The sequence below is a fragment of the Carassius carassius genome, chromosome 29 (genome assembly GCF_963082965.1).
Source record: "Carassius carassius chromosome 29, fCarCar2.1, whole genome shotgun sequence".
Taxonomy (NCBI): Eukaryota; Metazoa; Chordata; class Actinopteri; order Cypriniformes; family Cyprinidae; genus Carassius; species Carassius carassius.
The window spans coordinates 15,298,890-15,319,379 of NC_081783.1; the positions used below are offsets into that span (position 1 = coordinate 15,298,890).

The 20,490-nt window shown below is 35.9% G+C and overlaps 1 protein-coding gene across 1 annotated transcript in view; it reads right to left on the reverse strand.

The window, feature by feature from the left end:
- Positions 1 to 6,468: 6,468 nt before the first annotated feature.
- rxfp1 (relaxin family peptide receptor 1) overlaps positions 6,469 to 20,490 on the reverse strand; it is a 55,395-nt gene continuing 41,373 nt past the window's right edge. The window contains exons 6-18 of the mRNA XM_059516017.1: positions 18,623 to 18,694; positions 18,356 to 18,427; positions 17,908 to 17,979; positions 17,688 to 17,756; positions 17,352 to 17,423; positions 14,657 to 14,728; positions 14,251 to 14,322; positions 13,212 to 13,283; positions 12,705 to 12,776; positions 11,714 to 11,943; positions 9,930 to 10,340; positions 8,572 to 8,790; positions 6,469 to 7,348 (exon numbers count right to left, since the gene is read on the reverse strand). Coding sequence (XP_059372000.1) covers positions 7,047 to 7,348; positions 8,572 to 8,790; positions 9,930 to 10,340; positions 11,714 to 11,943; positions 12,705 to 12,776; positions 13,212 to 13,283; positions 14,251 to 14,322; positions 14,657 to 14,728; positions 17,352 to 17,423; positions 17,688 to 17,756; positions 17,908 to 17,979; positions 18,356 to 18,427; positions 18,623 to 18,694 — 1,807 coding nt within the window. The 3' untranslated portion in view covers positions 6,469 to 7,046. The remainder of the gene's footprint in view (positions 7,349 to 8,571; positions 8,791 to 9,929; positions 10,341 to 11,713; positions 11,944 to 12,704; positions 12,777 to 13,211; positions 13,284 to 14,250; positions 14,323 to 14,656; positions 14,729 to 17,351; positions 17,424 to 17,687; positions 17,757 to 17,907; positions 17,980 to 18,355; positions 18,428 to 18,622; positions 18,695 to 20,490) is intronic.

Consider the following 20,490-nt stretch of genomic DNA (forward strand, 5'->3'; position numbering starts at 1 on the left):
ACATCTGAATTATAGATTGTGCGATAGCTTTGATGATGTTATCACACTATTTTCTTTCAAATAAATTAAAATAGGAACAAAAAGATTCAAAATACATAACTCCGGTATTATCTAATATTTTCACCACATACCATATTACTTTTTCCAAAACTTTAAATATCGAAGAAGCCAATTTAAAAAATAAAAAAGAAAGAAAGAGAAAAAGTAACACTTACTTTATTCTTTTTGTATTCTATCTGTTTTCTTTTTATTCATTACACAATTAATAAAAGCGAAAAAAGTCCTCTAACACTAGCTTGATATATTCTGTTTTATTTTTATTAAGTATATAATAAAAAAGTGCTACATGTACTGCGTTAAGCTAACTGAAACTTTTTATAGCACATATAGTATTGCTCTTTTTTATTTAGATTTTTTGTAAGTAACTTTGGATAAAAGCGTCTGCTAAATGACTAAATGTAAATGTAATGTAAAATTAAGCAGTTAATAATATACACTGACTGGAATGATGAATATTTTCAGTGAATATAAGTTTCTGAAAGAAACGTTGTTGACAGATTGCATAAGATTCACTTATAATTATGGCAAGCTGTCAGTCAGTGAAGCTCTTTTTCCACTTTAGTTCATGTGCAGTAGGGTCCCCTAATTTGTCTAGCTGTCTCCATGCCGACACAGGCTTCATACATGGTCAAGACGTTTCCAATCCAGGTCAGTCACAGTGTGTGAGTCTGACTGACCTATATTTATAGGCCTATTTTCTGATTAGGGTCCAATTTACTTCTCTGTGTTTTAGTGTGTGCATCTGGTTTGATCTGGCTTGCATTTTCAGTCAGACATGGTTGGGTCTGCCAAACCAGGCCTGTTTCTGAGATGATTTTCTGGACTTAACGTAGTGCTCTTTAATGAACCGTAGCTATTTTTTAAGTGTTTGTGAAATTGACTTTTATATTTTTTGCAACAGTCTGTGTTGTGTAGTTGCTCACTTTACTCTTTTCCACCTCATTAAATTCTACATGTGATAGAAACATGATAGACACTATCATCACTGCATGTATCAGTCCCACGAGATACAAACAATTAGGGAAAAGTAATGAAAAAATATTCATAGGGGCTATTGGTAATGTGTGGCTGATTATGTGGCATTTGTGAGTTTTAATTACTAGAAACAAAACATTAATGAACAGGGAATAACACAGAATGCATGTAGGAGAAATATATTAACGTATTGAAAATAGAGATATCACCATATCCATAAGAGCCATTCACATACTTATAATCTCATACTTCTTCACACCTATAGCACAGAACATTCTCCCACATGTGAATCATTTGGGAACTTGATCTAAATTTAGTGACACAGGTGTGTCTGGTGTGAAGAAATATATCAACACCTTCTGAAATAGTGAGCTGTTAAACATTGCATTCAAACGTTGGAATAACAAAAACATATTTTTGAAAAAAATATTTTATTTTTTTATCTTTACATTCATAAAATGAAAGGTAATATCTGAAAATGTCATGTCACAAAGAAACATGAAAAAATCCTCTTCTTTCGGTGAGCTGACAGTGTCAGAAAACCTTTTTTTTTATGATCACAGTTGTAAATGATAACCTTCCACATGTATGAGAGGAGAGCTGTGAAAGTGTCACTAATGGTGTTTTATTAATTATTAGTTGACAGCTCTTTATAAATGGGTCCCTAATGTGGAACATAAAAGCCTTGCATGCTCAGAGGTCATTATATCAATTAAGTGGTCTTTATATCTGGGTGAATCTCACAAAAACACGTCAGGTCACATTTCACCCCGAAATAAAAAATAATATATTCTGATATCCATCCATCTTCTACCGCTTATCCGGGGCCGGGTCGCGGGGGCAGCAGTCTAAGCAGAGAACCCCAGACTTCCCTCTCCCTAGACACTTCCTCCAGCTCTTCTGGGGGGACACCGAGGCGTTCCCAGGCCAGCCGGGAGACATAGTCTCTCCAGCGTGTCCTAGGTCTCCCCCGGGGTCTCCTCCCAGTGGGATGTGCCCGGAACACCTTCCCGGGAAGGCGTCCAGGAGGCATCCGGAACAGATGCCCGAGCCACCTCAGCTGACCCCTCTCGATGTGGAGGAGCAGCGGCTCTACTCTGAGCTCCTCCCGGGTGACTGAGCTTCTCACCCTATCTCTAAGGGATCGCCCAGCCACCCTGCGGAGAAAGCACATTTCGGCCGCCTGTATCCGGGATCTTGTCCTTTCGGTCATGACCCAAAGCTCATGACCATAGGTGAGAGTAGGAACGTAGATTGACCGGTAAATCGAGAGCTTCGCCTTGCGGCTCAGCTCTTTCTTCACCACGACAGACCGGTACATCGACCGCATTACTGCAGAAGCTGCACCGATCCGTCTGTCAATCTCCCGTTCCATCCTTCCCTCACTCGTGAACAAGACCCCAAGATACTTAAACTCCTCCACTTGAGGCAGGAACTCTCCACCAACCTGAAGTGGGCAAGCCACCCTTTTCCGACTGAGGACCATGGCCTCGGATTTGGAGGTGCTGATTCTCATCCCAGCCGCTTCACACTCGGCTGCAAACCGTCCCAGTGCATGCTGAAGGTCCTGGCCTGATGAGGCCAACACGACAACATCATCCGCAAAGAGCAGAGACGAAATCGTGTTGTCACCAAACCTGACCCCCTCCGGCCCCTGGCTGCGCCTAGAAATTCTGTCCATAAAAATCATGAACAGAACCGGCGACAAAGGGCAGCCCTGCCGGAGTCCAACACGCACCGGGAACAAGTCTGACTTACAGCTGGCAATACGAACCAAGCTCCTGCTCCGTTCGTACAGGGACCGGATAGCCCTTATCAAAGGGCCCCGGACCCCATACTCCCGGAGAACCCTCCACAGGCCGCCGCGAGGGACACAGTCGAATGCCTTCTCCAAATCCACAAAGCACATGTGGACTGGTTGGGCATACTCCCATGAACCCTCCAGCACCCTGTAGAGGGTATAGAGCTGGTCCAGTGTTCCACGGCCTGGACGAAAACCACACTGTTCCTCCTGAATCCGAGGTTCTACTATCGGCCGGATTCTCCTCTCCAGTACCCTGGCATAGACTTTCCCAGGGAGGCTGAGAAGTGTGATCCCCCTGTAGTTGGAACACACCCTCCGGTCCCCCTTCTTAAAAAGAGGGACCACCACCCCGGTCTGCCATCCCAGAGGCACCGTCCCCGACTGCCACGCGATGCTGCAGAGGCGTGTCAGCCAAGACAGCCCCACAACATCCAGAGACTTGAGGTACTCAGGGCGGATCTCATCCACCCCCGGTGCCTTGCCACCGAGGAGTTTCTTGACTACCTCGGTGACTTCAGCTTGGGTTATGGACGAGTCCACATCTGAGCCCTCAGCCTCTGCTTCCTCAATGGAAGACGTGACAGCGGGATTGAGGAGATCCTCGAAGTATTCCTTCCACCGTCCAACGACATCCCCAGTTGAGGTCAACAGCTCCCCACCTCTACTGTAAACAGCGTTGGTAGGGCACTGCTTCCCTCTCCTGAGGCGCCTCAGGATATAATGATATAATATTGCAAAAAGATAAGCATGCACTACTAGTCAAACGTTTCTGAACGGTAAGTTTTTGAAATTTTTTAAAGAATTCTCTAGCCTCAAGCTTGCCTTTAATTGATCAAAAATACAGCAAAAGTAGTAATATTGTGAAATATCTTTACTATTTAAAATAACTGCTTTATATTTGAATATATTTTAAATAGTTACTTATTCCAGTTATCCATGCTAATTTTTAAGTATAATTACTTCAGTCTTCAGTGTCACATGATCCTTCAGAAATCATTGTAATATGCTGATTTGTTTTTTCTATTAGCATCAGTATTTAAAACTTTTTTTTTCAGGATTCTTTGATGAATAGAAAGATCAGCATTTATCTTAAATAAAAAAGCTTTTGTAACATTACACACTACATATTCAAAAGCTTGGAGTCAGTATATTTTATTTGATTTATGAAAATAAACACATTTGTATTGTTTCAAAAGATTTCTATTTCAGATAAATGCTGTTCTTCTGAAGTTTCTATTCATCAAAGAAATCTAAAAAAATATATACTCAGCTGTTTTCAACATAATAATAATAATAATAATAATATTTTTTTAAACAGCAAATCAGAATATTATTGGAGTAATGATGCTAACAATTTAGCTTTAAAATCACAGGAATAAGTTACATTCTAAAATATATTCAAAAAGATAACAGGATCAAATAAATGCTGGCTTGGTGAGCAGAAGATACTTTTTTTTTTGTAGAAAACTTAAAAAATCTTATTGTTCAAAAACTTTTGACTGGTAGTGTATTTTAAGACCATAAACGGATCTTTTTTTTTTTTTACATTGTAGCATTGTTTGCATGACAATAAAGCAATTTTTTAGCTAAATGTTCTAAATTATGGTTAATATATAACAAACTTCAGTCTTTATATTTTTTTTATAATTTATTAACCTTTTGTTTATATAATTCTCAATCAAAGATGATACTTGTTAATATCTCATTACTTTGATGCTGTATAAATCTGCACAATTAAATGTATTAATAACTTTAATGATATATGCTTCACTATTCCGATTACTTTTTATTCCAAATTACAGTGCTGTGAATGACATTTGTTTGCATTATAGTGATTAAAACTGGGGTAGAAAATGTCATAAAAATAACAGTCACTGTGCAAAATGTTTTAAAGGTCATAAATATGGTTAAATAGGGTTGAAGTTTCATGAAATTAAGTTTCATGAAATATATAATTTCCAGAAAATTAAACCATATTTCTATTTAAGTTTTAGGTGTTTAAGATGTATTATTATTATTATTATTATTGTTATTATAGAGTGTTATAGACTGAATTTGCTCATGCTCACGGACATGTGCGAGATTCCTCCCACCATATCTTTACATATTGTACTCCCTGAAAGAAGATACTGTTGTGCGTGCAGGCAGACAGTTTCAGACAAAAACATTCAAATGAAATAATTTATGAATGGGATTCTATTTGTACTGTGAGTTATTTCCGTAAAAACTGTATGCTAAATATAGTCCTTCTGATGATTCAAGAATAAAAGCAAGACAACATTGAATGGACATTTTGACTTTGTTTCTCCTGTGGTTTAAAAAAAAAAGACAGTTAAAATGACTGACAGATATCTCTATTTAAACCAACGGCATATACCTCCTGCCGTCACACCTTACAGTATAATGAATGATATTTCTCATGGAAACCGAAGAGCTCCTACAACATCTGTTAAAATCCAAAAACTCCAAACTAGTTTGGCTAGATAAAAATAATTCTATACAATATATATGTACATTTTGTACAAAACGCAGCAGGTATTAACATGCTAAACACATTTTCATATGGACAAGAAACACATCTTAAACACTAGCTGCACACCAACACTGAATAGACAAATGTCAATCAATACAACAAATAGGGGCAAATGTCTAATGTGTAACACAGACCGATGGTAAAACACTAAGTAAACACTTTTATTATTTAACCATATCTATGTTTTCTCTGTCATTTCAGACTGTGTGGATGAGTCCTTTCTTGTAAACAAACTGATTAAGCCTTATCAATGGCTTATCAATACAATACAAACGAATGAATTGTGCTGTTATGTCCCTGTTGAAAAGATCAGTAGCATACTGTATGTTGTATTTTGGATGCTGGTGCACTGATGCCCCTACCAGGCTTCTTGAAATGAAGATTCTGTCATCATTTAGTCACTCTCATGTGAATGATCCAGAAGTTTTATCCAAGACACTATACCTGTATCCTATTTGGAGCTTAAAGCTTTTGGATTAGTGTTATTTTAGTATCAATGAGATACAAGAATATTTCTAGTATACTAGTTGAAATTTTAGTTAATTCGTGATTGGGTTTTTAATTTTTTTAATTTATTTTTTTAGGTGTGTATAAAAATATATTTACATTTAATTTAGCAGATGCTTTTATCCAAAGAGACTTAAAAATGAGGACAATGGAAGCAATCAAAAACTACAAAAGAGCATTGATATAGTGCTATAACAAGTCTCTGTTAGCTTAACTCAGTACATGTGTGACTTAAATATAATAAATAAATAAATAAATAAAAACATAGAATAGAAAAAGAATAGAGCAAGCTAGTGTTAGAGGTCTTTTTTGATATTATATATATATATAATTATTTTTTGTATGTATATGTACAGTTATAGTCATTTCTATATAATTTGTACAAATAAATTGGTATGGTTGTGTAAAATTACAGTAATTTATACATTTTTTATATAATTTATATATATATAGTACTCATATTTTGAATTACCTTTTAATTTGCTAAAATTTTAGTAATTCTATTTAGTAAGTTTGTCATTTTATTAGTTTTCCTTTTTCACATATCTATGAATTTTAATTTGAATTTTTTTTAGTTATTTAAGTCTATCAAGTTTAGTATACCAGATTTATTACAGTAAAGGAAAATGTGAAAATGGACAGTAGTTAAAATCAGCTCATGTTTTTGCTACATAATTCAGTGAACATTTATCTTATTTCAAGTAACAAAATGGCTTTCATTAAGTTAACTATAATAACTGTTATAGCCCCCATTGACTTTCACTGTACAAAAACAGAAGAAAAATTCTTAAAATAAAATAATTTTGTATTCTGAGTTTAAAACGACATGAGGGTGGAACGAAATGATGACAGACTTGTCCTTTTTTGACAGTCCTCTTAATCAACAGCTTTCCCTTGGTAAACCACATAGACCAGCACAAATCAACATAAACCAGCAGGTATTTTCAGTAGGGCTCTGTGTCGTTGTTTTTGTGCCGTTCTCGTAATATCATCCCGAACAAACACACACTCATGATGGCAAACAGTGCATCATTATTATCCCTGCTCTGAGTGAGGACATGCATGTAAACATCCACAAACATACAAACAAACTGTATGTCCTTTCAGAATGAGTCCATGGCTGTGAGGCATGAAGTGATGCTGATGGCAGGACTCCATCAGACCCCCTCATGTCCCGTTCGACCCCTCCACGGGCAGCAACTGGGTGGTGTTAGACACTTCGGACGGATGCGCCAGGTAGTTCGGTGTGCAGAGGGTTTGGCTGTTTTCTTGCAGAGGCCACATTTCCTGCCACGTAAAGGAAGGCAGATGAGCCGGGTGGCTGCTGAGGAGGGGTCTCCGCTGTCTGTAGTTGGACCACACCTGCAGCAGTGTCTCTTTGAAGGGCCGCGTGGTCAGCGTGTACAAGATGGGGTTGAGAGCGCTGTTGATCGGTAGAATGAAGATGACGACCCATGAGCTGATGGTTCCTAAAGATGGTTCATTCGAGAAGAATAATGGGGTGAAAATTATGCATTGAGAGTTGATACCACTTCTCATTTTTTGCTGATTGCTTTTCTTTGAAAAATCATTTTCTCAACTGCCCATTAATTATCTCTAGAAATATCATCATTCAAATAGAGGATTGGAACGAAAAGTACAATCTTTCAGTGAAGTGTCCTAGAAAATATAGCTTGGGTTCAGCGATCATAATGAAGGGCAATGTCATTTTCCCAGCCACTTTCGGATATTACGTGGATGGAAGCAGCATTCAATGGGTCTCATTCACTATGCACGAGTACACATGGATTTTGTATGTGAAATCTGTGTATGATTGTTTACACAAACAAATCGTGATTCAGATCCCAAAAGCATATTCTAAATGTACAAAAATTTGAAATTATTCAATCAATTTTAAGAGAAAAGCAGCAAAGCTATTTTTATTTTATTTTTTTATACTTTGAAAGCACAGCTCATCCCAAAATACATTTCTGTAATTGTTTACACTCAAGCTGTTCAAAACCGGTATGACTTTGTTTCTTTAGTGACACACAAAAGGTGAATTTTTTTTATTTTTTTTTTATTAAAGTAGCCCACATGATTTGTGCACTATAATTTAGGCCTAGTCTTCTAAAGTGAAGTCAAATATGTTCAGTGAATCAGTTTGCAAAATCTGACCTGAACCAGTTCTAGAATGTAGCTGCTCACCGGAGGAAAGGATCATCAGTAAATGACAACCTTCAGAGTTTCTCATGCAAAGCTGTTAGTCGTAAATTCAGATGACTTGGAATATAGCCATAGTAACTGCAGTTGTATGCAATTTTTAAAGCTTTAAAGCTCTAGCCCTCATTCATTGCAATAATATGCAAACAAATGATCGATACATTACTCAAAATGTCTCTTTTTGCGTTCCACTGAAGAAAGAAATGCATACAGGTCTGTAACAACACGAGGGAGAGTACTAACAGTACAGTAGATAATGAGAGCATTTGAATTTTTCTAGCTATAATAAGAAGTAACACTTTAGCATGTTCTTCATATTGTATTCACATTTAGATGACTTTAACCCTTTCACTCTTACAGACATTGAAGTAAAAGAGATTGATGGATTACTGTAGCTGATAAAAATACTACTGTATGCAGCTCAATATCAGACTCATCCTTGAAGAAACCGATGGCCCTGAAGACTTTAAAAGTCCTGTGCTGCACTTACCAGGGATTTCGACCTCCATCAGTGAAAGAATCTTGAGAATGAAAATGGGAATCCAGCAGAGCGAATCAGTGATGACAATGGAGAAGAAGCGTTTGGCAATGGTCAGCTCTTTCTTAATGTGGTTGCTGTATTTTGTCGTCTGCGTTCCTGTTCTCTGGATATTGTAAAACATGCTTCCATAAGACAATAAGATGATGAGGAAGGCCACCAGATTGAGACCTATTTGGAAAAAGGATATGTTTTTGACATAATATATAACAATGAAAAGCATTCATCAATGTAAAGGATGACTTCAAGACAAAACATAAGCACCACAACATTACACTTTAAACACCTCGCATGTCAAGAAAGATTAAGTTATTGTCTCGCTGGAAACCACCACATATTTTTTCGGTCTTAATAACGCCAGATTGTAGAATATTAGTCCTCTTTTCCAATCTAAACTTAGACCTCTGGCTGTGACCTCTATCACACAAACAAATTGAGCACTCACAGAGAGAACAATTTCTTACCCAGGAATAAAAGAGCCCAAAAGAACTCTTACGGCTGTAAGAACAGGAAAGTTAGCATAAAAAAGTATACATTTGAAGGGGGAATTATGATGCCTCAAGTGTCTTAAAAAGCTTGAACTGAGTGCAACATTGACACTTTTTAAGCTGTCTCTGTGCATTTTTTCTATTGATTTTCTCCATAGGGAATCAAAACATACTTAAACCAAACCAATCAGCTCTGAGAAGAATGGCAACATTACTGAAAGAAAGATAAAAGGTACATAAAAGATTGTTTTGTTTTTCTTTTCTGTTCTATTAAACTTTCTATTCATCACACAATCCTGAAAAATGTATAAAACATAAGCAGCATAACTGTTTTCAACACTGGTAATGAAATGTTTCTTGAGCACTGAGACAGAATATTAGAATGATTTCTGAAAGATCACGCTACACTGAAGACTGGAGTGATGGCTGCTGAAAATCCAGCTTTGCCATCCCAGAAATAAACCACATTTTACTATATATTTAATAGATTTAACATTTGCAGCCTTGCTGAACATAAGAATACATTTTTCCATGAAAATGTATTTATTTCAAAATATTAATATATCAGACTATAACATAAAAGACAATTGAGGGTTTATGTTTTGATGTTTTTTGAAATGTTGAAATAACTCAATAAAAGCATATACCATTACAGTACTTCAGAGCTTATGGTAGGTCTGTAATAAATGATTTACAGCGAATAGTTAAAAATATATCTCTCTATAGAGAAAATGACTGGGATTTTTAAGGCCAGAACTCGACTGTTGTGCACTATCATCTAATAGGACATCTTTTGAACACAATTAAAGGATTCTCACATACCCAGAAAGATCACAATGGAGTAGATCTGTGCTCCGAGAGTCTCTGGCTGCTCAGAATGCAAAGGGAAACACACGCCATTGGTTCCATAGAAGTTTCTGAAAACTCCTTTACAGACGAGAGGCAGGAAAGCAATAACAAAGCCCAAGATCCAGATGACCACCAAAATGGTAACAGTGCGTCTGCGGCCAGGGGTCAGGTATCGGAATGGGTAGACGATGCAGATGTATTTCTCCAGGGTGAGGTAGGTGAGGAGCAGAACTGACACCTCAGTTGAGAGCATGGCTAGGGATCCGATCACTTGACAGGGTACACTATCCATCCAGGCCTGAGCGTGACGATTATACTCACCCCGAAACTTCAGGTCATATGAGCCTATCATGAAGAGGTAGACACCCATCAGACCGTCTGCACCTGTTTAGCAGAGAAAGAGCTTGTAAGCTGGACAAATGCATGTAGATGAGTTTAGCACATGATTTGTATAAGTTACATGTGATAAATATGTGATAGTTATTTTAAATACAGCTTTAAATAGATAGCACTGTTTTAATCTAGTCAATACACTGTAACAACAGAACTAAGTTTGAGTTAATTGAATGATCTCTTACACTGCATCATTTCTTAAAACTAACCATATTTTCAACCCTAACTTAAGGTCCTTGCACAGTGAGACAATTTTTTTTTTTCATATTTGTCATCCTTTCCTATCAAAATGCTTGCTATGGATGTAAAAACAAAACTGAACCTGGTACAATTTTTTTATTATGGACGGAAATCTCGGAAGCAGTGTTTATGTAACATGAGGTCGTATTTATTTTTTAACATGTGAAAATTTCAGATGACAATTTCAGACTTGGTGTGCAAAGACCTTTACTCTAACTGATGTGCTTGTAGGTTCAATGTAATAGATGAGAATATACTGATTGTACCTAAAAATTTTGAGATATATTACTTGCGTTCCTGAAGTTTAATTTAAAAACAAACTGTAAATGTTACTACATCTAAGTGTGACATCTATACTTCAAAGTGACACTCTGAGCCATTGAGTTCCATGTATTCTGAATGAGCTTCCACTCATCTGAATCGCTCCCGACAGTGCTCTCCGGAGCATACAGATGCCCAGTGCACAACTTTGATTTCCCCCTTATTCAGCCCATATCAAAGAGCAGAAATCAAAGGGCTGCTTTTCATTTCATAGGTTGCTGCTTCCTTTGGGAGAAGGCTAAAGTGTGTACAATATGAATTAGGAAAAGTGTTAAAGAAACATCATTTTCGGTGTGCAGTGATGGAAGCGCACTGTATGGGTGAATTTCACATGGTAAAATATTAAACATGTGGTGGCACTTCAGTCAAGAGTGAACACTGTCATGTAAACGCAAACTCTGAATGCTGTTGGCCAACTATGAGCAGCCTTTGCTATCAGTCTGTTTCTCTAGTTTGCACCATCAACTTGCTGAACTAGAACAGCCTCCATAACTGCATTTTTTTTTCATCTTAACGAAAAAGCTTGAATTTCCAGTTAAACGCACACAAAGCATTTTTTTTATATATATTCATGACAGGCTAAATAATATTTTGAACAGTGCTAGAGGTAAAGGAAAAAAAAAAAACAACAAAGACTGCATAGAAAGCTGCATGAGACTAATTATGTGTGAAATTGCTTTTGCCACAAGGAGAAGATGAGCAGCACATCGCGACCTTCAACACAGCATATAGTGCTCCCGGAATGCATTCTGACACCCTTAGTAACACTTTAAAATGCCTCAAGAATAAAAATGCCATCTTACAGCATAAAGAGATGATGCACATGGCATGGAGCTTGTTTTCAGAGCGAATGTAGGATCGCATGCAGATCACAAAGATGTTGCCGAAGCATGTCGTTGCCGAGACAACCCAGACGAAGACACGCAGCACGATGTTGGCCAAAAGGTCCTCGAAAGAAGAGATGCCATCAGTATTGGGCTTGCAGCTGCGGACGTGAGGCGCATAGCCACAATACTGAAACTTTTTGAAGTAGCTGAAAAAAAGCAAGAAAAACAATAACAAAAATAATCAGATTATTGATTTGGTCGTGCCATGATATATCTAAAGACACAAATACTGTTAGATTATGCTCAAATCGATCTATCTATCTATCTATCTATCTATCTATCTATCTATCTATCTATCTATCTATCTATCTATCTATCTATCTATCTATCTATCTATCTATCTATCTATCTATCTATTTATCTATCTATCTATCTATCTATCTATCTAGAAAATACAATAATAATGATCAATAAATAGTTCAATAAATTGTATAAATAATAATTTCAACAGAAAGAGATACATTTACAATAAGGTCTCATGTGTTAACATTGACTAATGCATAACTAACTTGTATGAATAAATGTTGAGATTAATATTAAGATTAATAAATGCTCTACACTACACAAATAAATTTGAATACATTTTATTAAATTTATAAAGTCTTTACTGTGCTCTTAATTATAATATTTGAAGCAACGCAACATAAGGATGAGATGTCAGCAGCGGTCGGTCGTTTTGCATTCAGTAAATGATTCTGTTTCAAATAAATGAATGAATAAACATTTGTTTCATGTTTTCAACTACAAATAATTATGTTCAGCTGTCAGGAAATTCAAGCAGAATACCTCAAACATTAATCTTAACACTTCATTATTTCACATCCATGGTGACGACTTCAGAAAATAGAGATTTGAATTCAGTTTCAGAAACTGAGCAAGCAGAAGCGTTTTAAAAAGCAGCACTCACATGTGAGTCAGGTTCTTGAGAGGTTCAAACATCTTTCTGTGAATGTTCCCAATTTCGATTCCCTCAATGCTCCTGTGACACAAAAAGCTTTCTCTCAGGTGTTGCTCTTTAGAAAACCACCATCATTAGCATTTCAGTATTCACTTTACAATGCTTTAGCCCTCTTTTCCCTTTTCCTTTTCTCACAAATATGCCGTTTTGTGCCCAAGATGCTCTCTGGAAGTCTTTGAAGTATGACCTAAAAGCAGATTGTTTTTCCTGTGTTGAGTAGTGGGGAAGACAATGTGCACGGCGTGAAGTTTGGGTAGGACCACTGAGCTGCGCTGAAACGGGCCTCGCAAACAGCACATTAGTAAAATTGCAAGCTATTTCTGTGGTGTCTCCTGTGAATGTGTTCTTCTTGTTTTTTTTTTAAACCAGAGAGGTTTAAAAGCGGGAGTGTGTCTTTCAAACATACTTCTTACCTATTCCACTATTTCAGCTTCATAAAATTATAAAAAAACTTACAGTGACTTTAACTTATGCAGCTTCTCAAAGTGGTCCACACGCAGGTCCGTGATAGGGTTATATGAAATATTCCTGCAGACAAATAGGAGGCAAGAGGGAATTGATTGGAAATATGCCTCTAATGTCAGAGTTATATCTGTGCAGAGCAGAGGCACTTTGTATGCGAAGGTAGGAAAATGCATATCAAAATGTTTTGATGCTCAAGACACAAATCTGATTAATATAAATTTTGAAAACAGTAATGTAAACTGCGTGAGATTTTCATATGACTTTGGTTTCATTAATAATCATACAAACAACAACAACTATGGTAACACTTTACAATAAGGGTGCATTAATATGCATCAGTTTATTCTTACCTAATGCACAGATAACCATGAGTTAATAAATGACTCATGAAGAACTAAACCATTCTTTAATGATTATTAAAACTGCTTCTAATACAAAGTCTCATTAATCTGATTAACAGATTAAGTAAAATATGAATTGCCTTTAATTAAATGTGTCATTATGTAGTAACAACAGTCATGTGCCTCAACAAGTGAAGTCATTACATACTGATATCTTTACAAATCATTAGCTAATAATTAAAGCAGACAACTGGAAGTTGAAATGCACAGCTATGACCCATGGTGGTAATTTACACATTAATTGTCATCATAAGTCAATAGCATATGATATTAAGTAATACATATAAAATGACACATTTAATTAATAGCAATTCATATATTACTTAATCTATTAAGTCTCTTTTTTCTTCATGAGTCATCCATTAACTCATAATTATCTGTGCATTTGTTAAGAATGAATTAATGCTTATTAGTGCACCTGTATCGTAAAGTGTTACCAAAACTAAAGTTTGATTATTAACAGTGTTTTTCCATAAGCCTTTATTTAACCTGGAAAAGAACTGTAACATGAATTCATATGGGACTAAAAATAAATCACAATTTTGCAGAAGCCCACCACATTTCCCCTGCAATAGCAATTAGAAGCAGTTTGGGGTAGTTTGTAATGTGCATCTAAATGGAAGACTTACAGCTGAAGCAGGTCTCCGAGATTGACGAAAAGATCAGGAGGGATTGCTTCGATTCTGTTACTGGACAAATCCCTGTGGAGAAAGAAAATATTCATGCCTTCTGCCTTTCAAATATGCATCTGTTGACAGAAGTGATGCGCAAGGCAGACTGCTGCCAAACTCTTTGATGACTGACGTCCCGTTACTGGTCGAGCTGACTGGGAGTAAGACCAAACCAGACTTTGAAACTGATAAGGAAATCCATGCAAGGAGGATTTATTTAATTGTATTTTTATTTACTTATTTATTTTTCGCTTAGCTTTTCAAAAAGTAGAACAGAAATGGGTCACGACTAAACTCCAGAGAACATTTTGTGGTGATTATATTGGCAAACATTTATAATGGAATGGAATGTCTGAGAACTCACAGCTCGCCCAGTTTACGAAGCAGAGAGAAAGCTTGCTCGTGGATGTAACTAATGCGGTTCTGCTGGAGCACCCTACAATAAATAAATAAATAAATAAATAACATTTATCAAAACATTAACATTTACATTTACATTGGACAGAAACATGAGTAATGGGATGTGCAGGAAATACCCAGGGGTGTAAAAAGTACTTGAAATTATACTTACGTGAAAATTTATTATATTTAAATTGGTACAAGTAAAAAAACATTCAATTGTACATAAACATAAAAAAGTAAACCTACAGAAAATAAAACAAGAGAGGAAAAAAGTTAAATGAACAGCATAAAAGAGCCTGTCCTCCAACAAAAAAACGACCATATAGGTCATTTGTGCAAGCAGGGGCGTCAGACTGGGTGTAAAACCAGTACTGATTACCAGGGCCCCAAAGGAAGAGAGGGCCCTTGAATAGTCTGGAATATGTTTTATTTTTAATTTGGGGGCCCATCAGGACTGCCTATGCATAGGGCCCGGGATCTTGTGCAACGCCCCTGTGTGCAAGCACCTTATTACGACCTATATTTACATTTTGAAGTTAAGCGGCCTATAGCGGGCGTAAAAATAATGACAGTATCGCGTTGCATCTCTCGTCATGAAATGACGTATAACGTCATTACCAATCAAAACTCACATTTATTTAAATGCAATGTGTGGACTTTTTACACCGATCTCACAGTATTTCGTACATATTTTACTAGGTGGCTTATTCGTTCAAATGACCACACCTAACCCCACCCCTAAATCTAACCCTCACAGAAATCATGCTTAAATTATTTATTGAGCATATACATTTTACATGCATGTCCGTTCCCTGGGATCAAACCCATGATAGCATGATTACATATCAAGATATAAAGCAATAATCTACCAACTGAGCTACACGAAACACAAATCAGAGTGCAAATAAAAGAGTACAAAATATTAATATGAAAACGACCTTTTGCCGATAGGGGCGCAATTATAGTATACGCTCTGATGGGTCGTATTTCAGGGATTTGGACAAATGACCTATACGAGCGTATTGGTTGGAGGACAGGTTGGCATACAATGATTACCAGACAGATTTACAAATGTTTGTTTAAAGGTAGAAAAACTAAACAAAACAAAAAGGTACAGGTCAAAAACATCTATAGTGCATAAAACAATTCAAACGCAGCACAGTCAAACAAAAAATACAGCCCTTAAAGGGATACTCTATCCTTTACACCTGCATGTCATCCTAGATGCATGACTTTCATTCTTCAGATGAATAAAATGAAAGATTTATGGTAAAAAGAATTTACACACTTAAATACATTTTCATCACTGATTGTATTTGTACTCGATCTTGTGCATTCAGCCAATAGACAGACATCATCTCAATAAGCTTCCTCAGATTTGATGGCAAACTTCTGAAGCCAGAAATGTCCCTGATTAAAGTGATAACTGAAGATGAAATGCACATGCAAACACAAACATCATTGGTTCTCGCACGTCATGCAAATTCATTTGAGCTTCTATTTAATGTGTGCATGATGGAAGAAAATAAAATCCCAAAAATGTAATGAGAATTTTTCATGGAGTAACAAGTATGTTTTTTATTTTTTTCTTCAGAAAGAGAATTAAGTAAAAGTAGTCAGTTTAAATTGCACTTCAGTAAAATACCTCAAAATAATAGTTAAGTACAATAATCAGGTAAAATAACTCAAGTATTTTACACCTCTGGAAATATGTAGATTATTTAGAAGGTAAATGGGATCTGACCTCTAATCAACAGAGTCAAATTGTAGTTGCATATAATCAGTGAAATTATAATAATTAGAGTAATATAGCATTATAGTCGTAATTGAAGTCCAAACACATTGCTATTCTGCTTGATATGTAAATGTTTCCATGTTCCTTGAAATAAGTTCCAAAATTAACAAAAGAAGATAAGTCTATTGCTCTGATATCTGCAGAACATTTATTAAAAATGAAAAGCGAGAACTGGGGAGAGGAAAATTCTTTCCCTAAAAATATGTTTGACCTAATTTGTGGTGTTTTGGCAGGAAGAACCTCAACTGTGCATATAAAGAGTGGGGTACAAATGCATGGCTAAAGGCCCCCTTTAAACAAAATTATGTGAAAATATAATTATATTATGATTTATTTAATATTATGATAAATTATGTTAATAAAAAAAATCTGTTCATCTGGCATCTAATCATAATAGGGGGGAAGGAAAGAACAGAAAACCAAGAAAAAACATTGAGCAGTGGATTGAAACATTTAAACATTATATATATTCAATCCATAATTCATGCTTTAGCCCTAACATATGTAGATGGATTGTGGATGAAATATATGTAAATGTCTGTGAATGTTAGATTTGTTTGAGTCTGAACCATTGCTCCATCCACCCTCGATGATCATAAATATGGCAGATGATTGAAAAAGTTATGACTAAAAGAGATGAAAACTGAATATTTATTAAGCAAAAGAAATACAAGGGTTCCCTGTTTACAAATTTCAGAACATATTCATAATAAGTATTTTGTACACCAATTTTCATTTTTTTTTTTTTTTTTTTTGGCAATATTTTTAGAACGTTTTAAACACTGATTCACTAATTTTATTTAGTGTCTTGGAAGACAATTAAATGGAAAGGGCTATTTATGTCAAGGGTGGTAATACTCACAGGACTGTTAACATGTTACAGGACCTGAAGGTCACATTTCCCACCGTTTCCATCTTATTTCCCTCAACATCTCTGAAGACAGAAATAGAAAAAAATAAAAATAAAATAAAATGGGTGTATTAAAAATGTCGTTGGAAAACAAAAAGACAAATCACTTCTACTTATCGATTAACATCAGCTTAGAAGACAAAATGTAAATATACATTTATTTAGATTTTGTTTCGTTAATGTACTTTAAAGTGCTTTCTGAAAGCTCCAACCATGGGAATAAAATAATAACTAAGAAAATAAATAATAAATAAGTGTTTTTATCGACAACGTTGTATTCAAACCTACAGCCAATTTAATCGTGGCATTTCCAGGCAAATGTCATCAAGCTTCGTGAGAGCATTGTTCAACAACACTCTGAAACATATAAGCAAAAGCTTTATAAGTCAACGTAGCATTGCAGCACATTTTGAAAACCAAAATAAATGAATAAAAATACAGAACGGTTTAGAGAACAGTTAGTTAAACTATAAGATTTACACCAAAACAGCAACAGGCTGAAACTTACAGAAGCACGAGGGAGCGCAAACCAGAGAAGGTCAAAGAAGAGATGTGATGAATATTGTTGTTCTCCAGAATCCTTCGGGGGGAAAAAAGAGCTCATTAAAAACACTGAAGCTTCATAAACTACAGTGCTTTGGCCAATATTTGTTCAGGGGACACTAATTTATAAGAGTTATGAACCATAATTCAATGGCATTCAATTAGATGTGTGATGGAAGTTCAATCACTTGTGTTTCTTTAGAGCAGATCCTCAGTGACTGCTAATGTAATGACTGCTAAAGAAAACACTCCTGATATCACAAGGAAATTACACCATTTTTGCGTGGACTATGTGGTCAGTCCTCAGCATTAAAGAAGTTTTATTGATCCATGTGCCACTACAGATTGAGAAAACCCATTTTCATTTAGCTGACATTTATAATGCAAATGGGAGAATGACAAAAAACACTTACAGCCATTCTAGTTTGTGCAAATCCTGGAACACGTCGGGAAGTAGGGTGGTAATTCGATTATAACTCAGATACCTGAGAAAATAATACATTACAGCCATCTGAAAGTAGCCAAAAGCATTTTAAAATCAATTTGCCTATAAAAAAATTATGTATAAAAGGCAAACTTAAACATCTAACATTCACTGCAAACCCATTCATCACACTCAAATAAGGCTGATTAAAATTGTACAATTTTTGAAGGGGTAATAGAAATGTCTGCTGACTCACAGTCTTGTCAGATTGTAAAGGCCTCTGAAAGCACGTGGGTGCACTGCTTTAATTCGGTTGTGCTGAAGATACCTGAAATAAGTTACAGGAAGCATTAAAGAGCAGTAAAAGAGAGAGAATTAACACAAAATGTTATTGCATAATTATGTTCCAAAAAGGCATTAAAAACGGCTGCTCTTGCTTTTTATACAAGCCTATATTTAGAAATGGGCCTTAGGTATCACTTATTTATTTAGGTCACACTTTATTTTAAGGTCAGATTCTCACTATTAATAAACCTCAGTAAACACTTAATTTCCTGCTTGTTAATAGTTGGTAAGGTAGTTAATAAGTTTAGGTATTAGGTGGGATTAGGTACGTATAATATGTGCTTTATAAGCACTAATAAACAGCCAATATGTTAATAATATACATGCCAATAAGCAACTAGTTAATAAAGAGAATTGGTCCCTATACTAAAGTGTTACCTTTATTTATTTATTTATTTATTTAAAAATAATAAAGATAAAAAACTAATAAATTAATATTGTGAAATATTTTTACAATCATAATAAATTACATTATAATTAAATTTGAATAAATGTAATATTTTCTTTTGATAGAAAAACTGAATTTTCAAGAGCCATTACTCCAGTCTTCACCGTGTCACATAATCCTTCAGAAATAATTTTAATATGCTGATTTGGATCTCTAGAAACAATTTCTTGTTCTTATCAGTTTTAGTGAAAACAGTTGTGTTGCTTAAAGGGTTAGTTCACCCGAGAATGAAAATTTGTCCATCTTCTACTCACCCTCGAAGCATCCTTAGATGTATGTGACTTTCTTCTCTCAGAATAATCCATTTAGAGTTATATTAACCATGCAGTGCTGATGAACTACATCATCCGCCTGCACGTCTTCCAGTTCCCCACAGTCAGCAGAAGTGAGAAAAAAAAGTGTTTGTAACGTTTGAAATCTGGATATTTATTTTACAAAAACGCATGGATTCACTACAGGGGGCCTTTATTCACCCCCCGGAGCCGTGTGAGGGACGTTTTATTACAGATGCACGCTCTCTATTTCACGTCTTCTGAACTGTTGACAACAAACTCCCACTTACCCCCAGTGAAAGGCTTGGAAGAGCAAGGACAATATTTAATATAACTCTGATTGGATAATTCTGAAAGAAGAAAGTCACATACACCTAAGATGCTTGGAGGGTGAGTATAGGAAGGGTGGGGGGTATTTGTGACATTATAAAAATATAATCACATTGATTAGTAGTGTATAATCCCATTGACTAATGTTTAAAAAGGGAACAGCGTCATATTTTGGGAGTACCAGACTATAATATAAACTTGATGTGCTTCCAAAGCTTACACAACTTTGAGCTCCACAAAAGATGCACTGTGGTCTCTATCCCACATCATTTTTTATTCAGTTTAAGTTTGTTTGTACAATGAAGCCTACATCTGTCACTAGATCAAGAATGGTGTTTGAGCGAGGACGAAAATATGGGGCTGATTCTGTTTGAGTCAGCTGGCACTCTTGAATGTGAAACCAGATGATACTCACAACAAACGAGCATGACAGATTAAGACATGCAAACATACTCAACAAATTCTATAGCGGGAGAAGAAAAACATTGAGCCATTTTTGTCTGTTAAAAAAAACAACGCTCTCAAGTTCTTCCGTTCTTGAGTGTGTTTGGCTCAGTTCCCTTGGAGAGCACTGAATGTTTTATTCCACAGGGATTGCTTAATCTCACTCAACATCTCTATTTCGCACACTTCTCCCTACGATGGTACAGTGAGGACAAGCAAACAACTTTTTGTAAACATCTCATAGCATTTCATAGCATTACAACATCCATATACAGTCCTATGACA